The sequence below is a fragment of the Tasmannia lanceolata genome, unplaced genomic scaffold (assembly GCF_043159265.1).
Source record: "Tasmannia lanceolata isolate RefF3 unplaced genomic scaffold, GAP_Taslan_0.1 ptg000020l, whole genome shotgun sequence".
Classification (NCBI taxonomy): domain Eukaryota; kingdom Viridiplantae; phylum Streptophyta; class Magnoliopsida; order Canellales; family Winteraceae; genus Tasmannia; species Tasmannia lanceolata.
Genome location: NW_027518697.1, coordinates 11,274,599 through 11,299,206, shown reverse-complemented (window position 1 = coordinate 11,299,206; position 24,608 = coordinate 11,274,599). Strand labels below are relative to the sequence as shown.

The window sequence follows — 24,608 nt, the reverse complement described above, 5'->3', positions numbered from 1 at the left end:
TATACGGAGTGGTTTGAGTCGATCAACAAGATAACTTATCTGGTCCGTCGACCAGAAAAAGAGTGGGGCTCACGTTGTTCAGGTAATCCAAACCATTCATTTGATGGGCCCTGACATAGATAGGGTGTGCCAAAAAAATCATCTCCATAGACCTTCTCACCCTTCGATTTGTGGAGGTTTAAAATTGACGTAAAACTCCTCCATTTTAAACCTCCACAAATCGAAGGGTTAGGATGATCCTATGGAGATGATTTTTTGGGCACAACCTATCTATGTCAGGGACCATCAAATGAATGGTTTGGATCACATAGACAACGTGGGCCCCACTCAGTTATCTGGTCCGTTGACCAGATAAATACAACCTTGTGTGTGTAGATGTATATGAGGGAGACCACAAGCAGCTTATCTGAGCTAGCGAGTGGTGTTAACTAACCAACTTCTCCAAAAGCTTAAGCTAGAGAAAGGCGTTTATTTTTTATACTTTAACACTCCCCCGCACGTGTGGCCCACTTGGCAAACACGTGGCACATGTGGTCCCACTTTGGGCCGACCATCTCATGTGGATTTTTGCTATCCGGGAGGTTTGAAATCGAGACCTTTGGCTCTGATACCATGTTAACCAACCAACTTCTCCAGAAGCTTAAGTTGTTGAAGAAAGGCGTTATTTATCTTTTATACTTTAACACTCCCCAGCACGTGTAGCCCACTTGGGCAAACACGTGGCACATGTGGTCCCACTTTGGGCCGACCATCGCATGTGGATTTTTCCTATCCAGGAGGTTTGATCTCGAGACCTTTGGCTTTGATACCATATGAAACGACCAATTACTCCAAAAGCTTAAGCTGTTGGAGAAAGGCGTTATTTATCTGTTATACTTCAACAAGTGGTGCCTATATTGTTTGGGTCATGTTACATATTGATTCTATAGGACCTAACATAGATAGGACGTTCCTAAGAAATCATCTCCATAGGATCATGCTAACCCTTGATTTGCAGAGGTTTAAAATGGACGGCTATAGATTGGGTTCTTTTTATGCCTGCATAGATCGAATGGTGAGGATGATCTATGGAGATGATTTCTTAGTAACACCCTATCTATATTAGGTTTTATGGAATGAGAGGGTTGGATGACTCAAACAACATGAGTTGATGTCCTATGGTGCCCAACCGTCAAGTCCCGTATAGGCAGTACGACAAAGGTACTGCCCTTGATATTTGATCCAACAGCAGACTCTAAAAAAGTGGATGATCAAATATCAAGGGTGGTACCACTAGCACCCGTGCCTGACTGTGGGGCACCATGTAGAAAACTCACATTTTGGTTTTGTTATGAGTAAAAAGAACCGGCCTAAATTTGCAAAATTCACTCAAATGTGGTGACGCTATTTGCAAATTGTCAATCTGGAATACGGTGCTTGCAAATAAAACAAAGTAGAAGACTTCTTTTGCAAAAACCACTAAAAAAATGTGGCTTTTGGCCTATGCATGTCACGTGTATACATCACGTTTATATGATAGCACATATGAGTCCAAGAAAAGCTTTATGGTCGGTGGGCAGTCCATGAGGCCCGCATGAGACTGAGATCGTTTACACCAACTTACCACGCGCATGTTCTATCTGGGACTTATGGGTCCCACATAACTATTAGTAGAATTTTTTTTGGGAAGTGAGACATTCGCCCTATGTTTTTATTCGGGACAACCCCCTCTAGCGTCCCAAGTGAAAAATAGGGGCGAATGTATCATTTTCCTACTGTTTACATGAAAATATAATGACAAAGCTTGAGTCGGAAGGTGAATTAATTAAAGCCATAAAAATGTAAAGTTTAATGTAACTTAAATGCTTAATAAAGTTAAATTTTGAACCATCTATTAAATGTATTTTGCCGGAGGCGGAAGTCCCTGAAAAACATTCTTAAAAAATCGTCACTAGTTTTAGGAAGTACCAAAATTGCCCTTTGCCCCTCCTTTAATTTCTCAATTCTCATGATGGGGCAGATGGCTTTTCTGGCCAAAACGCCGAGAGCAATTTCAGACTCTCCAAAACGCCAATGGCAATTCGAGACTCTCCAAAACAATCAAGAAATTCAATATTTTTAGGAGTGATTTGCTAGCGTCCATCGCAAAAGCCATTTCACGGATGGTATGTTGCATGTGAGAGCATCCCCCGGGCCCGGGCTCACTTTTCAGCAGATTTTGTCTTCATTCATCCGCGAAATGCCTTTTCCGATTATCAACAGACCATCCACGTCTGGTTCTCCCACAGGTGAGCTCAAGTCTACCCAATTTCCAAGGATTTTGCCTTGAGCATGCTCCTCTCTCTATAGATATCTCTCTCTATTTCTCTTAGGCTCTGTTCACTTGCCTTCCCGAGAAAGGAAAGGAAAGGAAAACCCCCCATATTTTCTTGAGAAACCTTGAATTAGAGTGTTCACTTGCATTATCAGGAAAGTGGGAAATCTGACGTGGAACGTAATTATAATTACGTGGAAAAAAAATTTTCTCGCGAGGAAGTGAAGAATTTTCTCGTCAAATAGGTAGGATTTCAGCTTTCTCGAGAAAGTTTATCGCGCTGGGTATTCTGAACCCAAAAAAAACGCAAGAACAACGGCTTATCTCCTTCCTCGACCATTCCGTCTCCGGCGACCATTCCGTCTCCGTCCTCCTTCTCCGGCGACCATCAAGGTCAGTGGTAACTCCTCCTTCTCCGGCGACCATCACGGTCAGTGGTAACTCCTCCATCTCCGTCCTTTGATCCTCTTCCTCTGTAATTTTTCTTTTTTTTCCGGGTTGAATCCCCTCTTTCGGTAAGATGGGTCTCCATCGACCTTGATCTACAAGAAAAATTAGAAGATCTACAGTATTTTGATGTTGATGAAGAAGATCTAGGGTTCGGATTTCTTGCAGAAATGGGTTTTTTCCTTGGGTTTTTTTTGCAGAAATGCTGTTGATCTCCATTGACCATGATCTACAAGAAAAATTAGAAGAGATTTTTTGCAGAAATGAGTTTTTTCTTTTGATTTTTTTTTTCGAAATGGGTTTTTGTTCGGTTTTATTTGTTTTTGTTGCAGAAACGTGGGTTTGTAAATGAGTTGTTCTCATTTTGTTTCAGATAGGGGTTGGTTTTTTCTCATTCGAATTTCAGAAATGGGTTTTGTAGAACTTTTTTTTTTCAGAGATGATTTTTTCTTCGAAGAAACTGTTTCTGTTTAATTCAAAGAAACTGTTTCTGTTTAATTCTTAACATCTCTGTAATACACCAATTTTTCATATTGTGATACTTTATTTTTTTAATTTGTTGCAGGCTTGTAAGTTTCTTGATGAGAAGTGGGATCTTAGGTTCACTGTTATTGTCGCCCAGAAAAACCACCATACCAAATTTTTTCAGCCTGGGTCTCCCGATAATGTTCCACCTGGTTAGTCTATTCATGAACTTCTCAAGAAACAGAGAAATGGAAAACCCTCATTTGATCACCTTGGTTGTAGACAAGGGTGTATATTTTTAGGATATAGAGTATCCAGTATGGTGAGGATCTCGTATGGGATTTTCTAGCCTCATATCTATCATGTACATGGATACCCGTAGCATTAGGAACAATCAACTATCATGGCAATTTGCAATTATCATGGGAGAACCTCCTTTCCGCTGATGGGAGGAAGTATGTCGCTACTTCTTAAGAGTGTTCACACCAATGGCTTATCATAGGATACAGTAGAGGAGAGTGTCCGTGGGGACCCCTGGAAGGCTCAGCAAGGGAAAATGGGAGCCGGAGCCTGTTGGGACAGACAGGGAGGGAGGGAGGGAGGGACCCATATTTGTGCATCATCCCCTTCACCACCTGAGGTTAGTTGTGAGGAGGATGAGGCTGAGGAGGAACCTTTCACAAGAGGAGTAGACGAGGAATTTTAGGAGCTGATTTTGGAAGTTGATCTAGTGGAGGACGAAGCTGATTTGAGAGAGAGCTCTGAGCTTTTGGAGACTCCTCCTTGGAAGGAGATTGTGTAGAATTCTTCAAGTAGGATTTTCACTTTTCCTCCTCATCTAGAATGTAATCGTTCTATTTCAGTTGCAGTACTATTCTACATCTTTGTTCCTTATAATTTTCTGTTGTCTATGAGTTTCTGTCCCCAAGTTAAATTTGTTTAGAGTTTCTGTAATCTAAGATCAGTTTCCACTGCCATATGAGTGAAATATTAGGAGTTCTTGACATCTTGAAGTCTGCCATTTCTCTTCATCTTAGATCTAAAAATTCTGGAACAGATCACAAGCATGAATCTATACATTCAGTTCTGTGTGCTTTTTTCGATATGAAGTCTTGCAAACATTACAAGATATACATCATTTGTAACATTTCAGATTAGAATGATCTGAGCTCATATGCTCCATGAACACAATCTGAGCTTCATGCCTAAATGCTGTTTTGTTTATGTCCATTACTTAATTCACAGCTTACACAAGCTGGTAGAAAATTCAACATCTACATTTCGTATTATCGAAGCTACACTGTTGGACTCACATCTTCACTGTTGGACTCACATTTGTAACATTTGAGATTAGAAAATTCACAGCTTCCCACTCAGCTTTCATCTAGCCCATCTAATCAGTTTTGGACTCACATCCCATTGCCAAAATCCAAAACAAACTGGGCCTTAGCATATTCTATTTCTAAGGTCCCACCTGCTTTGGTGGTGATTGTTATTATATTCTTTTTTAAGAATAGTTGTGTCAGGTGGCGGCAAATGGTTATGCCACTTTCAGAATGTAATGTCGAAACTATTACTGAGCTTACTAATTTTGCTGCATTACTATCAACAGGGTACAGCTCGCCCAACCCATTATCATGTCCTGCCGGATGAAATTGGATTCTCTCCTGATGATTTGCAGGTTATAACTTATGTTTAATTTCTGTTGGTGGATCATACTATATACATGTTGTTTATGTGGTAGCATTTAATACAAAAAAAAAAAAATCTTCCATATTTTCCCTTGCTTTCTGGGCAAGTGAACAACGAGAAATTAACTTTCCTGCAAATTTTCCCTCCCTTTCTAGGCAAGTGAACAGCGAGAAAGCATGGGAAAATCACAGTTTCTTTTCCTTTCCTTTCCATTTTGCCACATCAGATTCCTTTCCTTTCCTTTCGTTTCCTTTCCCGGGAAGGCAAGTGAACAGAGCCTTAGTCTCTTCCTATTTCCCTTTCACAGCTGTCCAAACTCAATTTCAGCTCCAGAGAGGAAGATTTGGGGTGTTTGCTATATTTGGACATGTTTACACCCATTTTGGAGCTTAAGTAGTGGTAGTCCGCTTGAGCTCAACTAAGTTATATGCCACGCCGGCACTTAATAGACGTGTGGGAGAACGTGCATAGAATATGTGTGTGTTTTGTGTGTACGGGGTGTGTGCCAGCCTCTCTCAAGGCAAGAAACCAAAAACTCAATTCGAGGGGGGTCAAAGACCAAACCTTTTCGTCCCCTTGGGATTGAATTTCAAGCAATTGAGAAGAAGAGCATAACGACACTTCATCTTTGGTCTCCTCTGCTTTTACACAGATGGAAAGGACTTTTTAGCTAATTGGGCAAGCTTGGACATCCAAGGCAATTGGGACGCCCAAGTGATCGATCTCTATATATACATTTTTGGTGGAAGCCAAAATAGGTTACACATTTTGCGCATCTGAATCTCTCTCTCACTTGTTTTCATTCACTTTTCTCTTTCTCAAGTTCATCTTCTTCTCCCACTTCTAGTTCTCGATGAAAGGTTCTTCAAGAAAGCGCAGTCTGAGTAATCAAAGGGAGCCATCGATCCAACTTCCAAGGTGTTTGTTTTTTCTAAGAATTGAAGCCGGCGAGAAGTAGATAAAGTAGAGATTACTATTTCGATTAATCACTTCGGTATTGTTTTCTTAATCTTTATGAATTTCAATTTGATCACCATTGATAATATAGCAACTAGGGATCCTATAAATCTGATTGATGAATGAAATTTTTTGTTTTATGTCCTTCCAAGGCATTTCCACTCTGCCTTGATCCCTTAATCGGAGTGGGTTTAACTAACAGCACGCTGTTTCCTTCTGTGCGGATTTTTTGAAATGGTCTTTCATGATCTCGACTTGACGGGCCAAAAAATTGAACAGCTCCACCGTCGAGACGGTTGCCTGAGATGCTCTACTATTCTGGATACAGTAGGAAGGCTGTGACGGAGGAGGAACGGTGTGAGATGCCATGGGGTGGCTATGGGAACCGTTCTTGGGTGGCGATCGTACCTCCCCGATTGGAGTGCATGCGGTTGCTTCTTCCCAATGCTAGGCTCAAGTTGAAGCCTTTTGTTTTGGTTTCTCACGGATGAGACCAATATGCTGCCATTAAAAACTAGATTGAGGTTGAGACGTTCCCAAGATGAAGATCTGGAACCTGTGTGCACGACTAAATCGTCACAAAACCACCAAGAGCTTGGACTCCAGGGAGGCTATCTGATGCTTAAGTCAACGAATGGCTCCATATATGAAGGTTGAGCGCTCATAGGGCTCAACAAGCAAAATAATGGTTTCAGAATCCGTACATTTGAGCCTCAACTCCCTTTTTATAGAATGGTAAGTCGGGAAAGTTGCCTCTTGTGGCTCTTTACTAATTGGTTGGGTGTCCTTCAATTGAGAGTTTCCAATTTTGTCCCTTGTGAATGTGTTTTAGAACCGCAATTTTAGAGTTTAAAGTTTCTAGGGCTTCCTTGTGAGCTACAAAATTACCATTTTGTCCCTAGAGCGTTTTGGCCAGTGAGCCCCGGGTGTCCAACTCCGATTGGGTGCTGGTTTTCACTCCCAACACATTTAAATTGATAATATGAAGTGTCCATTAAAAAGAAGGTAAAAATACAGATACACCCCCTGTAGTTTCCAACACATTCAACTCTAACCATGAGTTTCAAAACGTGACAAATACACCCTCGAGGTTTTTTTAACGTGGCGGAGTAGACGGTGAGACGGAAATGACCAAAATGCCCTCATCTTCCCCAATTGAAAATTAGGATTTTCATACTTGAAAACTGAAAATTAGGGTTTGATTCAAACCCTTGTTTATTTATCAACATAAATCCTCGATTTAGGAGTTTTATTTGTCTTCATTCACATCATTATCATGATTTGTACAGAAACTCTAATATTTTAGGGCTTTTTTGTTTTGTTTTTATCAATGTTTTTTTCTTGAAATGTGGGTTTGATGTAGCCATGGAGTGGGGTTTCATCGTATGTGGTGGAGGTGACGGCAGCGGCTGGAGATGGCGACGGCAGCGGCTGGAGATGTCATAATCCTAATCCCTCTGCAAATGAGGGTATTTCTGTCCTCAAAATATTAACCATGGTTAGTTTCAATCTTTCTGTCAGGTTAAACTGACGCACCGTTGACGGAGAGGGGTCTAACTTATACAAATTGAAACCTCAAAGGGTGTACCTGTCACATTTTGAAAGTTAGGGTTAGAGTTGAATGTGTCACATTTTGAAAGTTAGGGTTAGAGTTGAATGTGTCAGACTGTCAGAAACTAGAGGGGGTGTAAATGTAATTTTCCCTAAAACGAAATCTCTTACTTTGGGATGATCACAGCCATAAAAATTTTAGCTCGTAACTAGATGGTTGAAAGGAAATCCCCAAAAAAAAAGAAAACAAAAATAAAAGTGGTTGTAGATTGAATTCGAAAGCCTCGACAAATCGGACGGCTACAATTGCAAAGCAAGGAGTTTGTTTGTAGACCTGGCAAAAATTGACCCGGACCCGCGGGTTGACCCGGCCCGCCCGTAAATTCCGGGTCCGGGTCAAGATGTTGTGACCCGTTTCTATCGTGACCCGCGGGTCAACCCGGCCCGTCAAAACTGCGCGGGTCCGGGTGGACCCGCGGGTGCCCGTAAAAAACTAAACATAAAAAATAATGTCGTTTTTTTTTTTCCCTTATAAAGTTATAAAGTCTCACTTTCACAAAAAAAAAAAAAAAAACAGGTCAAAAAACAGGTCGTTTCTTTTGGAGTTTTGGGTTTCTTCTCTTCTTCTTCAACCTCCAGAAGCGTCGCGGCGGCGCGGCGTCGCCACCTCTCCACAGGTACGGCTCTCTCTCTCTCTCTCTCTCTCTCTCTCTCTCTCTCTCTCTCGTGAATGAAGACAAAATCTGCTAAAAAGTGGGCATTTTGCAATGTGGGAGTCTTCCTTACAGAGTTACAGTTATGGATTTAAACACCAAAGTGGGCTCCACTAATCTCACGATCCAAACAATTCGTTTAAACACCAAGGACCCCAACTCTCCATTTTCCATTTTATTGATTTATTCTATGGGTGTGAAGGGGTCCATCTATGTTTTGATTCCAATATGCTCAAATTCTTTTCAGAGTACTTTATGCATCATACTTTCAGAGTCTGGGTCACAGACTCACAATCCAATTTGAATCAATCTTTGATTTTCCTTTTCTGGGTTTCCTTCTTTGATTTCTCCGTTCAATCTTTGATTATTCCTTACTTTGACGTCTTTATGTGATTTTCCTTTTTTGGGCATCTTTTGATTTTTTTTTCTTTTCCCATTTCCTGTAGCAACCTCTGCTTCTTGGACTGGAAATTTTTTATTCTTTGATTAGGTTTCAATATTTCTATTTTGGGTTTCTTTTGATTTTTTCCCCTTTCTATAGCAACCCCTTCTTCTTGGATTGGATATTTTTTATTCTTCAATTTGGTTTCAATATTTCTTTTACAATGGTCGCTTTGGTTTCGAAATTTCATCTAAATACCATTCTTCAATCTCTGATTTCTTTCTGTGATTTTCCTTTTTTGGGATTATTTTGCTTCTTTTTTCCTTCCAATAGCAACCCGGGCTATCGAGAAGGAAAAATCATATTGCCATTCCATTTGCTATAGCACACACGCCCACACGCAAACACAAACCCTAAGGTCAGAGAGAGAGAGAGAGAGAGAGAGAGAAATTTTCTGATGGATTTTGATGGTTGATTTTACTAAAAAGATATTGTGGAATTGCAGGGGAAAAGATGTTGAAGAAAGGGGATCTCAGCGTAGATCGATGCTGAGTTTTAGGGAAACAAAAGGGAACGCGTCCTTTGAATGTTCCCTTGCTGGATCCTGTGTTGCCTGTCACTATTCTGAGAAGGTATCTCACATAAGTTTCTGTATTGATTGCAATTTCTCTACATTTTCATTAAGGCCCTGTTTGGATTACAAGAAAAAAAAATATTTTTGCTGGAATTTTTTTACATGTGAGTGGTTGCTTCAATTTACACAAGAGAGCGGCTGCTTCAATTTACACAAGAGAGTGGTTGTTTCGGTTTATTTACATGTGATATCTCAATTGTCATTTAATTGTTTTTTTATTGTTTTGATAACATTTGTTCTAGCCCCATTCCATGTCGTCTTTGGGGCTTCTTTAATTGTTATTGTTATTACTTTATATCTTGGCAAGTCTATCTTGGCGACTCTATCTTGCTTCTATTGATGTTCACTTTTTTTTTTCTTTTTTTTTTTCGATAATGCAGCTTCTCCTTTGATCATTAATGTCTGTCACTGTGAATATGAGTACCCCCGTAGATGTAAATGATGATAATGAGAATTTTCTTAATGATAGTACTGCAAGTAGAATTTGTAAGAAGCGTAGAGCAATAATTTGGGATGAATATGAATCATACTTTGACGAGAACAAGAAAGAAAGGGCAAGATGTAAGTTGTGTAGTAAAAGTTATGCCGTTGGTAGTAGTAGTCATGGGACAAAGAATTTAATAGAGCACTACTCCAAGTGTCCAAAACGTGAAAATATGGATGTAGTACAGATGCATTTAAGTAATGAAATGCAATTGAGGGGTAAAAAATTATGTCAAGAGACATATCGTGAGAAGGTGGCCATTTCAATAATGAAACATAACTACTCTTTCTCAATGGTAGAGCATGAAGGCACTAGGGATGTTCACACGTATCTAAATCATGATGTGAAACCATATTGTAGAAATACCGCCAAAGCCGATTGTTTGAAAATATATAAGAGAGAGAAAGAAAAACTCAAACTTGCTTTGGAGAGGGTTCCCGGTAGGATATGTCTCACATCCGACGTATGGACATCTTGTACGACCGAGGGTTATATTTGCCTCACCGCTCACTATGTTGATGAGAAGTGGAATTTAAAAAGTAGGATTCTCAATTTTTGCCACTTACCTCCACCTCATAGTGGTGTTCTTTTGTCGGAGAAGATATTTCAATTCTTAAAGGAATGGGGGATCGAAAAGAAAATTTTTTCTCTAACTTTGGATAATGCATCTAGTTGCAACACTTTGGTTGAAATCTTAAAGAGCCAACTTCGAGTTCAAAGAGCTTTAGTATGTGAAGGTAGTTTTTTCCATATAAGATGTTCGGCTCATATTTTGAACCTCATTGTTCAAGATGGTTTGAATGTGGCTAATATTGCATTAAACAAGATCCGAGAAAGTGTTAAATTTGTTAAAGGATCCGAGGGTAGATTAGTGAAATTTGCGGAGTGTTGTGAAGTAGTGGGAGTGACGGGGTCAATGGGTTTGCGCATGGATGTACCGACAAGATGGAATGCCACTTTCTTAATGCTTGAGAGTGCCCTCAAACATCGTGAGGCTTTTGCACATTATGCTTTGATGGAACCGGGTTACAAGTATTGTCCAACAAGAGATGAATGGGAAAGGGGGGAGAAAATGCACAAATTCTTGAAGCCATTTTTTGATATTACAACTCTCTTATCGGGTTCCGAGTATCCAACAGCGAATTTATATTTCCAATGTGTGTGGAAAATTCATTTGCGCCTAAATGAAGAGATAGAGAGTGTTGATACTGTTATTAGTAGCATGGCACAAGAAATGAAACCAAAGTTTCTAAAGTATTGGGACTCTTATAGTGTTGTGCTTGCTATGGCCGTTGTGCTTGACCCTCGCTTCAAGATGAATCTTGTAGAATTTTGCTATAAGAAGATTGATGAAGACAATCACAAGGTGAAGGTGGATATTGTTCGAAGTTCATTGACTTATCTTTTTCAAGAATATGTTACCAAATGTCCCATGGTAACTCCGAACCATTCTTTGGTGGAAAATAGGGGCGGTAGTAACAACGATGACGACATTAGTGTAAGTTTTCTTTTCCCCCTAAACACTTGTGGTAGTTTCTTTTTAAATTTTGTGTATTATTAATTTATTATTGACTTTCATATCTTAATAATGTAGGAATTTGATTATTATGAATATGATGGTGGAAATAGTAGCGCAAAAAAGTCCGAACTAGACCTCTATTTGGAAGAGCCAAAGTTCGATCGCAAACACTATGCAAACATGGATATTTTAGTGTATTGGAGAGACAACCATGCGAGGTATCCCGTTCTATCTATATTGGCGCGTGATCTCATGAGCATCCCCATAACAACCGTTGCTTCGGAGTCGGCTTTTAGTATTGGAGCCAAAGTTCTCACCAAATACCGAACTTCAATTCGACCGGAAAATGCCCAAGCGGTGATTTGCTCTAGAAATTGGTTGTTTGGTTATGAAATAGAAAGTAAGTTGCAATATTTGATTTACAGTACACAAATAATATTTAATCATATTCTTCTTATGTATTTTAATAAATTAATTATTTGTATTTGGTAAATGCAGGCGATGATCCAAGTGATGAGCAACTAGTGGTGCCATTATCCAAGAACCTGTTGGCGTCGGTGTCGAGAGAATCCACTACCACTAATGCCTTGGAAGTTGCAGGTAAAATATTTAGTTATATAGTTATATTGATGATAACAATGATGTATTGTGTTCATATGGCCCTTCATCATGTATTGTAAATGCCTATTTTTGTTCACAGGAACTATACCATGAGTAGCATGCCTTGGATAGGTTTCAACAAGACCATTGGCGAAAGCTTTAGGAGTATGATAATTTAAATGCGGCTTAAAGATGTGACTTCACTTTGTGAACTTTTCTGTTTCATTGTTTGTAAAATTCATTTTGTGGGTGTCTAAAACAGGGGCCAACATAGGCTAAACAGGGACTAAAACAGGGGCCAAAACAGCGGCCAAAACAGGGGCTAAACATGCGCCAAAACAGGGGCCAACAGGGTCTAAACAGAGGCTAAACAGCCCCTGTTTCAGGTGCTAAAACAGGAGCTAAACAGGGGCTGTTTGTCTTTTGATAATCATTTTATGGATGGATATTTGTCTTTTTTATTACAATGGATGGTTGGGTGCTAAACAGGGGCTGTTTGTCTTTTGATAATCATTTTATGGATGTATATTTGTCTTTTTTATTACAATGGATGGATATTTGTCTTTTTTATTACAATGGATAAAACATGGGTAAAAAACTAAAAATCCTATGATTGATTTCCATAGGATGATCCTAGCCCTCCAATCTGTAGAGGTTTCCATAAATAATAATATGCGATTCCTACATAGATTAGAGGGCTAGGATCATCCTATGGAAATGATTTTTTGGGTTGAACCTATTTATGTCATTGCCCATCACATGGACGGTTTGGATCATCCTATTACAGTGTGTAAAAAATAGGAAAAATGTAGGCATAAAAACAGGGAAAAAAATAACAGAAAACGTGTAAAAAAAGGCAAAAAACCCGGGTGACCCGCGGGTCAACCCGGCCCGTACGGGCCGGGTGTGGGTCCAAGGTCCGCGACCCGTAAAATTTTCCGGGTCACTTTGACCCGGCCCGTTTGACCCGGACCCGTACGGGCCGGGTCAAATCCGGCCCGGCCCGCCCGTTTGCCAGGTCTATTTGTTTGTGACAAACCCATCCGTATTGGACCCAATAGATGAACGATTAGGATTATCAGAAATTAGGCTATTTCTGTCTCTTTATGGTCATACCAGTACATTGGTACAACTACAAGCGGGTGTCAACCTAATATACATCTTTCTAGAACACCAGTACACCACTCCACCCATCGCCTAAATGATGATTCTTTCGCCCCACTGTAAGATTATGCGCCCCACTTGTAACGTTAATTGAGGGCAGACTTCATCGCATTCTGGCGTTAAATCACGTAACCTTGGGGGCGCATTATCCTACAGAGGGGCGAAAATATCATTGACTAAATTTCAGAGTCCTCCTAAAAGAGGGTTTTTACAAACGTTTTATTACACCGCCTCCTAACGAAACATTCAATCCAGAACAATCTCTCTCTCTCTCGATCGAAAGGTATGTCTCTATCTCGGCCATTCTTACATCTATTACATCTTTTTTTTCATTAATTCATCTTTGAATCGGTTCAAAATTTTGAAAGAGCTGTAGATCTGATCTTTTCCTTCGTAGGAAGCCCTAATTTTATGCTTCTGCTACTTCGATCTGGGTATTCTTTTACTGTTTTTTAGTTTTAATTCTCGCGCAGAAACCCTAAATATCGTCAACCTTTACTTTCATCTATTTTTTTTTTTTAATCTCTCTCTCTCTCTCTCTCTCTCTCTCTCTCTCTGAAACCCTAGATTGGAACTTTCACCTCTTCTTTTTTGGTAATTTATACGTGTCTATGAAATCCTATGATTGTTACGAAACCGAATTGGTTTCTAACGTGATTGATCTTCTTAGAGGGAAGATCAGCCTCTTGATCCACTTCAAGGGAAGGATCAATCCTCCTTTATGCACAAAAAACACAGCTTCTGGAATACATTTCTTCATTCGTTAAAAAAAGAAGGCTGTGTACATATTATATGTAGAAAAAACCCTAATCTAGATAGCAACCAAGAAAGCAATCTCTAAGAGTCCTACCCAAACCAAACAACTAATAAAGCAATCTGTAAAAGCTACCAATCAAAACTAATTTATCCCATTCGTAGTGGGACCCACATAAGCACGTAACATCCCCCCCCCTCTCTCTCTCTTAAATCAACCTTGTCCTCAAGGTTGGATTATTGGAGAAAATAACTTATTCTTATTCTACGGGGTCCCAAATCCTATTGGGCATTGTTGATATTAGCTATCATTCGAACCTCGCCTTCAATATCCGATGTGATCTAAGTTGGAAAAAAATATGATTTTTCATGGAGCCGCATTGAAATGACAGAATGATTGAATAGTTGGCCAAAATCAATATGCTCTTCGATAATGTGTTCAACTAACCCATCCTTGTCGCCATCAATTCTTGCACTTTACTCGACCTAAACATCAATATTTTCAAGATTCCGCTTTTCTTTATCCGTGCACATTTCCTCGATCAATATGCTGATTTTTTTCAAACCTTCCATAAATTGTTGTTGCTCTTGTATCATTTTCAAAACAAATGCTTTGAACTTCTGAAAATCGGCACGCATGGAATCCAAAATCTCCCAAGTCGTTGCCATGGCGCAGGATCAATTGCTCTGATACCAATTGTTACGAACCCGAATCGGTTTGTAACGTGATTGATCTTCTTAGAGGGAAGATCAGCCTCTTGATCCACTTCAAGGGAAGGATCAATCCTCCTTTGTGCACAAAAACACAGTTTCTGGAATACGTTTCTTCATTCATTCAAAAAACGTCGTGTGCATATATTATTTATAGAAAAAACCCTAACTAAGATAACCCTTATCTCTAAGAGTCCTACCCAAACCAAACAACTAAGAAAGCAATCTCTAAAAGCTGCAAATCAAAGCTAATTTATTCCATTCCAAGTGGGACCCATATAAGCACGTAACAATGATTTTGCGAATGATATTTTTCTTTTGCGGGGAAAACTCTGCACCCTCAGATTTCATTTCTGTATATTTTCTATAAAAATCCAAAAGTCATACCTTTTTACCTTCTCTTCAAACGGATGAAATCCTAGGTTTATGTGAATCCTAATTCTTTTAATATTTCATTTTTGCTGCCTACGTTTATGTGAATCCTAGTCTCTTAATATGCTGCCTAGGTTTTTGTGAATCCTAATTCTCTTAATATTTAATTTTTGCTGCATTAATATTCAGATAGTTAATTTTTTCCCCTGGTTGCGGGGAAAAGTTTGCACTCAGATTTCATTTCTTGATTTTTTCTAGCAAAAATCTGGAAGTCATACCTTTTTGTTATCTCTTCAAAAACAGATGAAACCCTAGGTTTATGTGAATTCTAGTTCTTTTATGCTCTGTTTGGTTGCCGGGTTTTTTTTGTTCCTGGGAGTTATGTGGGAGAAAAAAAATACCCTGGGAGATAGGTGGGAAAAAAAAAAGTCCTAGAAGTATCCTGGTAAAATAAAAATCCCATGTTTGGTTGACCGGATTATGGTGGGAAAAAAAAAACCTTTGTTTGGTTGCTTGAACTGTTGGGTAGAAAAAAAATTCTTCTCAAGCTTTTTTTTGGTTCCTGAGTTTATTTTTGTTCTTGGGGTTATCTTGGGATGGGATGAAAAGGCAATCATTACAAAAGTGGGATTAAAAAATTCACCCCACAAGTAATCATTACAAGAGTGGGATTAAAATAAACCTAGTGCTAAAAGGCAACCAAACATGGGATGGGACCAAAATTTAACTAACTCTCCCACATAACTCCTAGGAACAAAAAAAACCCGGCAACCAAACAGAGCATTATATTTCATTTTTTCTGCCTAGGTTTACATGAATCCTAATTCTTTTAATATTTCATTTTTTCTGCCTAGGTTTATGTGAATCCTAATTCTTTTAATATTTCATTTCTTGATTTCTATCTATGAAAATTCCTAAAGTCATACCTTTTTATCTTCTCTTTAAGCGGATAAAACCCTAGCTTTATGTGAATTGCAATTATTTTAATACTTTGCTGCATTGATGTTCAGATCATTAATTTATATACTGGGGATAAACTGACTCCCCGATCCGAGCTGTCTTTATTCTGGCAAAGATGAGTGTTGTGGGTTTCGATTTTGGTAATGAGAGCTGCATCGTTGCTGTTGCGCGGCAACGTGGGATCGATGTTGTTCTCAATGATGAATCAAAACGTGAGACTCCAGCTATCGTATGCTTTGGCGAGAAGCAACGGTTCATTGGCACGGCCGGAGCTGCATCCTCCCTGATGAACCCTAAAAATGCCGTGTCTCAGATAAAACGCATCATTGGCCGGCAATTCTCCGATCCCGAGCTCCAACGAGACCTTCAATCGTTGCCATTTTCCGTCACAGAAGGGCCCGATGGTTACCCATTGATTCACGCACAGTACCTAGGAGAGATGAGGTCATTCACACCCACACAAGTTTTAGGGATGGTCTTTTCGAATCTGAAGAGTATAGCAGAGAAGAATTTGAATGCAGCCGTTGTGGATTGTTGTATTGGGATTCCAATTTATTTTACGGATCTTCAAAGAAGAGCGGTTATGGATGCGGCTACAATTGCAGGTTTGCACCCTCTGCGTTTGATGCACGAAACTACTGCAACAGCTTTGGGATATGGAATTTACAAAACGGACTTGCCGGAAAATGATCAATTAAATGTTGCTTTTGTCGATGTTGGCCATGCTAGCATGCAAGTCTGCATTGTCGGTTTCAAGAAGGGTCAGCTTAAAATCTTGGCTCATGCATTTGATCGATCACTTGGTGGGCGGGACTTTGATGAAGTTCTGTTCTGGCATTTTGCGGCGAAATTTAAGGAGGAATACAAGATCGATGTGTTCCAGAATGCTCGAGCATGCCAGAGACTGAGGGCAGGGTGCGAGAAGTTGAAGAAAATGTTGAGTGCAAATCCAGAGGCACCTTTGAATATTGAGTGTTTGCTTGATGATAAGGATGTGAGGGGGTTTATTAAGAGGGATGACTTTGAGCAGATTAGTATTCCTATTTTGGAAAGGGTGAAGGGGCCATTGGAGAAGGCTCTTGCAGAAGCTGGGCTTAGTGTTGAAAACATTCACTCGGTTGAGGTTGTTGGGTCAGGTTCTCGTGTTCCTGCAGTCATTAGGATACTGAGCGAGTTTTTTGGGAAGGAGCCAAGGCGCACAATGAATGCTAGTGAGTGTGTTGCCCGAGGATGTGCTCTTCAATGTGCAATACTGAGCCCAACTTTCAAAGTGCGGGAATTTCAGGTACGATGCTGTCTCTGGAATTTATGGGGTGCATTCAGGGCTCTCACTGTTGTATAGGACACCTATATAACAAGAACTTGACCATCACCTATGCTAATTCTCCTCATGCCCTGTTCGTTTCAGATTGTTGCAGCCGATTGTGGACCCCAAACCTATTATTGGACACCAAACTAGTTTGGTGTCCAATAATCGGTTTGGTGTCCAATAATCGGTTTGGGGTCCACAATCGGCTGCAACAATCTGAAACGAACAGGGTCTTAGCTATTAGGATTCATGGGGATCTAGCATGATTTTGGGTAAGTGACTAGGCAATATCCCAGTTCTTTGGCATTGCCTATGGTAAACATTATTCTCATGACCCGAGGTGTGAATCACTGCAAGAGACTAGGCTATGTGTGCTTTAGTTCATTAGTACCATTTTTTATGTCATATTTCATTATTTACACGGAAATCATTGCAAGAGAGTAGACTAGACATTACTGCTCATGATCTGAGGTGGTAATTATTACAGGAGGCTAGACACTACTTGCTTTTGTTCATTAGTTACATAATTTGCTTGTGTTGTATTATGTTATTTACATGTTTCAAATTACTCCTTTCATGGATCAATTCTTTTTTGCCAAAATTTTCCCTATCCTATTCATCAGGCGACCACCTAGCTGCCCAGGTGGTCCCTTTGGGGTTTTCTAGGGTGAGTTTTATCACTAAGCAGTTATAAGTTTTTTAACCCTGGTTGATTTTTATATAATTTCTGATTAGGAGACCTGCAGTTGCCCTATGTTTAATGTTGTGTACGCTACTTGTGGCATTTCACCAGCTCTGAGAATCCATACTTTCCTGGCCATCTAACCTTTCTATGCATAGTTTCAAAATTTCTCCGTGCCATCAGTGACCCCCCGAGTTGACTCCCTTTTGCCTTGGCCCATTCTTGTCCGAGTCCACATTTTGCCCTACAAAGTCAATCGAAACTCCTTTGACTGTCGATTTATGACCGCGTCAACTGAGTACTCTGCTGCGTCAACTGAGTGCTCGACCACGTCATGCCGAGTCGACTAGGATTTGCTTTGGCTGCATTTTTGACACGCATCCACATTTTGAAACACTGTTTCTATGTCTATGTTATTGGAAACCTGCCTATTATCGGTGATAGTAAAAATCATCTTATCTTAATTATTCTGTCAAATGGAGTCATTAGAACTCATTTAATAAGTGGGACTGTGCACTGATGACTGTTGCTTTCTCACTGGCTGGTAGTCAGTAGTTGGAACTAGACGGTAGTCCAAGTTTTTTCTATATTACCTTGATAAGTTTATTTGGATCCATTATGGTGATAGGATCCTGTAAGTTTGGTTGTTACTTTCATTGTTTTGAAGGAAATGATGATAGAAGCGTCCTTTTTTGAGTATCCATGTTGGACAAATAGGTTTCCCAGCCTTTTGAATGATCCTCATATGATAGGTTTTCTTTTGGGTATTTTTGAGTTCTGTTTCATTAGTTAAAAAAATAGATGATGTCGATCCATCAATATTGTAATGTTGTTCATCTTAGAGTTTGTTATATGTCAATACTGGAACTTCTTCTCTCTTATTTTTCCGTTCTTGTTATGATTATGCTACTGTTACTATGAATGCCAAACACCTCCTGTTTCCATTCTGGTTACAGTGATGTCATTATTAACAATGCAGAGTAACTGGATGTGAAATTCTGAATACTGTGCTCTTGCTCAATCATTTTTATGTTGGTTACCATGCCTACTTGTATCCAACTGTTTTTATGTGTTGCACTTGTATTTTGAAGGTCAATGAGAGCTTCCCCTTCCCAATTGCCTTGTCCTGGAAAGGTTCTGCCCCTGATTCCCAGAATGGGGCAGAGGATCATCAGCAGATTGTATACACCAAGGGAAATCTAATACCCAGTATCAAGGCTTTGACATTTTATAGATCAGGCACATTTACAGTTGACGTTCTTTATGCTGATTCGAGTGAATTGCAAGCCCCAGCAAAGATTAGCACGTACACGGTAATGAATCAGCTATCATAATTAGGTCTTAAATTTTATTTTATTATGTATTCTCCATTATATATTTATGCACTTCTATACCTTATAACATTGATAGTTTCTTTGGTATTTGGAATGTTTTTGACAGATTGGCCCTTTCCAATCCACTAAAGATGAACGTGCCAAACTGAAACTAAAAGTTCGATTGAATCTGCATGGCATCGTGTGCATTGAGTCTGCAACTGTAAGTTAAGGGAGCTGTCAGTAGTGAGTTTCTTTATTTTTGTTATATTATCTGGCCATTATGAACACATTTCTTATTGTGGGTATTTCAGTTGTTGGAAGAAGAAGTTGAGGTTCCAGTATCACCTGCTAAAGAGCCAACAAAGGAAGCTCCAAAGATGGAAACTGATGAGGTTGCAAATGCTGCTAGCACAGTTGAGAGTGATGTAAATATGCAGGATGCCAAAGGCACCTCTGAGGCTTCCAGTTCTGGGGTTGAAAATGGTTTTCCGGAGTCTGGAGACAAGCCCGTGCAGATGGAAACAGATGCCAAGGTTTGCAAATCTCGACCCCTCCATTAATTCAATTTATTTGTTAGCTTAGTTATTTTTTATATGTTTTCAATTAACAATGAACAGAACTGAGATGATATCCTCCCTTGTTTTGATAATGAGGCTCTTCCCTTAAGTTATAATTAATACTTGGCTGTTAGCTTCTGTTACAATTCACAATTAATGAGCGTTAAATGTAAGGTAGAGAGGAGTGTCTTTATCAAAAGATGGCAGTACAGTTATCATTTCGCTAAAAAGAAAAGCTTTGTTCTTATACATATTTTAGCTTCTTATGTTGTATGCACTTTAACCTGTTCATTGGATTGTCTATCATTTCATTTCTTCACATGCAGATGTAAATTCTTTAACTGAATGTTAGGAGGTTACGGTTAGATACGCTTTATCTAATCAAGAAAACAGCATGCTCTATGCATGGACAAGATTCCTGCAAAAATTTGTGCTTATATGACCAAGATCGCATGAGATTAAAAAATAAATAAAAATGGAGATAGTAATAATGTAGACCTTAAATTTTCTTAGTTCACTATTGGAATGATCATTGTCCAGAATCCAGATATGGTCTTAATAATCAAACTGTGGTCCCACATAGCATATGTGATCAAGATCATTGATTTGATCCATCCCGATGAGCGATCTACATGATCTTAGTTCTAGGTCACATGGTACATGCACACACTATTTTATGGTCATTATTGACAAAAATTAACGGTTTATCTTCTTTTTTTATTTGTGGCTCCTAAACATGTGGTTCTAGGACCATCCAATTATAGTGGTACCAACTGTCGACAATTCTGCAATATGTAGGTGTGGCATGGATGGTGGCCGCTTAGATCGTTTCAAACATGATTTGTTTTTTTGAACGGTCGTTTCAAACACGATTAGCCATCAAAATCTCCCCTTCTAACTACACTATTCCTCTTTTAGGGTTCTTTAACACTCAACTTTCTTCTTAAAACACAGATCTTACCTCGATTTGTGTTCTCCGAATCCTGATCTTGGTTCTTTCCTCATGCCACACGAAATTCGCTCCCTTGGGCTGCAGAAACGTCTAGGGTTTGATTAGTTTCCTCTATATCCACAAAGTTGTATTTATAGGCTCTTTAAAGAAGCCCTAAGAGATAATTATCACTTAGGAAAAAAAATACCCCTCACTATAAAAGGGGAACGAATTTTCATATGGGGGTAATTTTGTGTATTTTACGCACAGCTTGACATGTCATCTATTTCTAGTTTGTCTGACCTCTTGCGCCAAGATGTTAACCACAGATGGGGCAAGGGCTACTATGAAGGAACATGATGTTGGATGGAAGGGACCTATTTTGTCTTTAAATTCTTTAGCGTACGCAAACTCGGTATGCATTTGCTGGTTCGCCATAAAACATAAATTTTGAACTTAAATGTAATATGTTGACTTGATTTTTGTTTCTTGTATATAATATTTATTGCTGGTTGCGGAGCAAGTGAAAAATTGGAGATGGTTGAGATTTATCTTTCAGAAAAGTGTAACATCTTGACCACTCCATTTTCAGGTTGAGGTTCCAAAGAAGAAGGTAAAGAAAGTGACCATCCCAGTCGCGGAGACGGTATATGGCGGGATGCTGCATGCTGATGTGCAGAAAGCAGTGGAGAAGGAATTTGAGATGGCTCTGCAAGACAGAGTCATGGAAGAAACCAAGGATAAGAAGAACGCTGTGGAGGCATATGTTTACGACATGAGAAACAAGGTGTAGCCTATGCTCATAAATTATTAGTTTCTCTTACATTGTCCTTATGCTATATCTTATCCATGGTTTTAAAATTCAGCTGAAATACCGAAATTTTGGATTTCGGTTGGGACCAAAACTGAAACCACATGAAACCGAAATTTCAGAGTCCCAAATTTCTTCCGGAATTTTGGGAAATTGTAATTTAAAAAAAAAACAAATTCAGAAATTTTGGCACAATTTTGAAATTTGTTTTTTACCAAATTTCGGCCGAAAATTCAGTTTTGGCTCTGTCCGAAGCCTAAATCGAAACCGGAATTTAAAACCTTGACCTTATCTAATGAATTTCTTTCGGCATCCAGCTTCATGACAAGTATCACGATTTTGTAACTCCTTCGGAGAGGGAGGAGTTGATTGCAAAACTTCAGGAAGTGGAGGACTGGTTATATGAAGACGGTGAGGATGAAACCAAGGGTGTTTATGTTGCCAAGCTTGAGGAGCTCAAAAAGGTAATTGCACTTCATTGAACTTTGGCTGAGGCTTTATTTTGGGAAACTGTCTACCTATTTGACAGCTTTGGATCATATTGCAGCAAGGTGACCCCATCGAGGAGCGTTACAGGGAGCATTTGGAGCGTGGCCCAGTTATTGATCAACTTGTCTATTGTATCAACAGCTATAGAGAGGCGGCTTTGTCAAAAGATCCTAAGTTCGATCACATTGACATAGCAGATAAACAGAAGGTACAAAGTTGGATGTCATCTTAACTACAGTTGTTGTTGACTTGTTGCATTAAGTGTTATCAGAATCAATCATTCACACATTCATTGTTCCAATATAAATTATTTGAAAGTAGAAATAAGGCCCAGTTCGTTTTGGATTTTGAGAAGTGATTTTGATTCCAAAACTTATTATTGGAATCTAAATTAAATGCAATTGTGAGTCCAATAATCAGTTTAGGACTCAAATCAATTCTCAAAATCCAAAATGAACGGAGCCTAGGGGAATAATACTTTGCGATTGTAGCTGGTAATTTTGCAAGTGGCCATGAACATACCATGCTGAAAATATCAGACTCAACTTGGAAGTTATTTTTGACTTTTGAGTTCAACTAGGGTATATCAAGGGAAACAGTCAGCAGTTTCACGAGAACATGGGTGATGATTTTTGTGAAAAACACCTGTCTTCTTAAGCTGATGAGTTTTCGAACACTAAATAGGTTGTAATGTACTATATATTGGCAATATGGACAAGGCTAGCAAGAGACTGTCCTGCAAATGTAATAGGTTTTTTTTTTCTGTACTTATGTCACCTTATTTTTATGGGGTAGGTCGTAAATGAATGTGGGGAGGCAGAGGCATGGCTGAGAGAGAAAAGGCCGCAGCAGGAATCATTGCCCAAGTATGCTACTCCAGTCCTCTTGTCAGCTGATGTGAAAAGGAAGGCTGAGACTGTCGACAGGTACAAATTTATTGAATTTCCATTGAAAACTTGAGCGTTTTATCCTTTTTCTTACCCCAATTCTGGCCATTTCAAATATTTGGGAATCCCTCAAGAGGCAAAGGGCCCCCTTTTTGCTCTGCACAACTATATGTTTGGCCCAAGACTAGTTAGTTATTTAGGATGTTCATTTGTAGCCCCTCTGGGGTGGGACATGCTCCAAAAATCTCCCTGATTGGTCTCATCAATATATGATCAATGACTTCTTCCCTTTGAACCACGCTTTCACTGATTTATGATATTCTGACCATCCACATGCGAGCAACTATTGGATGGTTAGAATTGTCCTATTGGGAGATTTCTAGGGCGTGTCCCATTTTTTGATGCGTTCCTTCCAAAAAGTCTTGGAATCACCATACAATAGGCTTCACATGTATGGTTACCTGGCTCTGAACAGAAATCAGAGCTTTTCAAATGCTGCAATTCAATGTCAAAGGGGGTTGCCCTATGGGTGAATCATGAATGGTCATGGTTATCATGTGCTGATTGGCAGTTATGGATCTTATTAAAGCTAATGTAATTTCTTAACTTCTAATGTAATTTCTCAACTTTATTTTTGCTTCTGTTTTTGTGTGAGGTTTCAGTTTTTTTTTCTTCGGTAATTTTTGCCAAACAGCAAGAATTGTGGATTCTAAAACAAAAGACAGCAAATACTTTACAATTCACCGAAGTCCCACCATGTTTGATGTTGTTTCACAAAAGACAGCAAATATTTTACAATTCACTGAAGTCTCGCCATGTTTGATGGTTTCTTTACTGAAAAAACATATATTTGAAAGTGTAAGCAATCGTTTAACTTTGTAGTTTGTCAAATGGGACTTCTGTTTGCAGTTTTAGTATCCGTGAAGGGACACCCATATCTGCTAGTTGGGACTTCTGTTTTAAACAATGTTGCCTTGTAGGCCTGTTATTTGCATACTTAGTTGTGATTTTGTGGGTCTAGTTCATCATTCTGAAAAAAAAGTTGCATGTAAACAGGTTTTGTAGGCCAATAATGACGAAACCAAGGCCAGCACCTGCTAAACCACCACAGGAATCACAGCCTTCTCCATCACCAGCCAACAACGAGGAGCAACAATCCGAAGGTGCCCAAAATAACCCAGATTCTGATGGCCAGACAGCAACCGAGCCCATGGAGACGGACAAGTCGGAGAGTGTACCAGATGGTGCCTAATTGAGTTAATATAATTTGAGGGTTTGTATTCTCATTCATTATAGTCAATATCGAATTAGATGCTGTATTCTCATTTTATTTGAGCCTTCTCTGCAGTTTAGAGAAGTGCTCTGGGATTATTACTTTGTGGAGGACTAAATATTTGTGGCCGGTGATTTTCATTTGTCACCCTCGTTTATATTATAGGGCTCGAAAGTGCGGTTTTGAGAGGGTAAGGTCTACCCTCGTATTTTGTTTGGAAAGTAACTGTTGGTTGGAGGTACTACTCTTTGCAAAGGCAGATTTTGTGCCATTTGTCTATGAATTCTTGCAACTTTGGTTCTACTTGCTATTTATTTTTCAATGAATTGCTTCTCTATTGTGTTGTTCCCTGCATATTTCTTTACAGAGAAACATACTTGTGGAAAAAACCCAATTGGGCCCATTAGTTTGGTGATCTGAACCATGGGTGATGAGTGAAGGCTAGCATTTGAAAATCCTGGCCATCTGATTGTTGAATGCATCACACTATTGTTCTTAACTCTGAGCCATCCACTCTATAGTTGTGGAATTATCATTACTAATTACATTTTGATTTCACTGCCGCCCAAGCTGACATTTGCTAAATACATTTTCAATTAACAAAACCATCACTACTTGTACATTTTCAATTAGCAAAACCGTTGCTATTCATACAT

General features: G+C 39.3%; 2 protein-coding genes across 2 annotated transcripts; both read left to right on the top strand.

The window, feature by feature from the left end:
- Positions 1 to 2,218: 2,218 nt before the first annotated feature.
- Positions 2,219 to 12,237, top strand: LOC143853751 (uncharacterized). The gene is made up of 10 exons (XM_077363487.1): positions 2,219 to 2,267; positions 2,539 to 2,723; positions 3,306 to 3,417; positions 6,134 to 6,330; positions 7,218 to 7,323; positions 7,983 to 8,082; positions 9,006 to 9,132; positions 11,213 to 11,537; positions 11,636 to 11,737; positions 11,838 to 12,237. The coding sequence occupies exons 1-10, from the start codon at positions 2,219 to 2,221 to the stop codon at positions 11,849 to 11,851; spliced, it is 1,317 nt and encodes a 438-aa protein (XP_077219602.1). The 3' UTR covers positions 11,852 to 12,237.
- A 790-nt stretch (positions 12,238 to 13,027) lies between these two features.
- Positions 13,028 to 24,306, top strand: LOC143853736 (heat shock 70 kDa protein 15-like). Its single transcript, XM_077363478.1, has 10 exons — positions 13,028 to 13,184; positions 15,748 to 16,982; positions 18,780 to 19,001; positions 19,129 to 19,224; positions 19,316 to 19,537; positions 21,085 to 21,279; positions 21,621 to 21,767; positions 21,851 to 22,000; positions 22,588 to 22,718; positions 23,736 to 24,306. The coding sequence occupies exons 2-10, from the start codon at positions 15,813 to 15,815 to the stop codon at positions 23,929 to 23,931; spliced, it is 2,529 nt and encodes an 842-aa protein (XP_077219593.1). The 5' UTR covers positions 13,028 to 13,184; positions 15,748 to 15,812; the 3' UTR covers positions 23,932 to 24,306.
- The last annotated feature ends 302 nt before the right edge of the window (positions 24,307 to 24,608 follow it).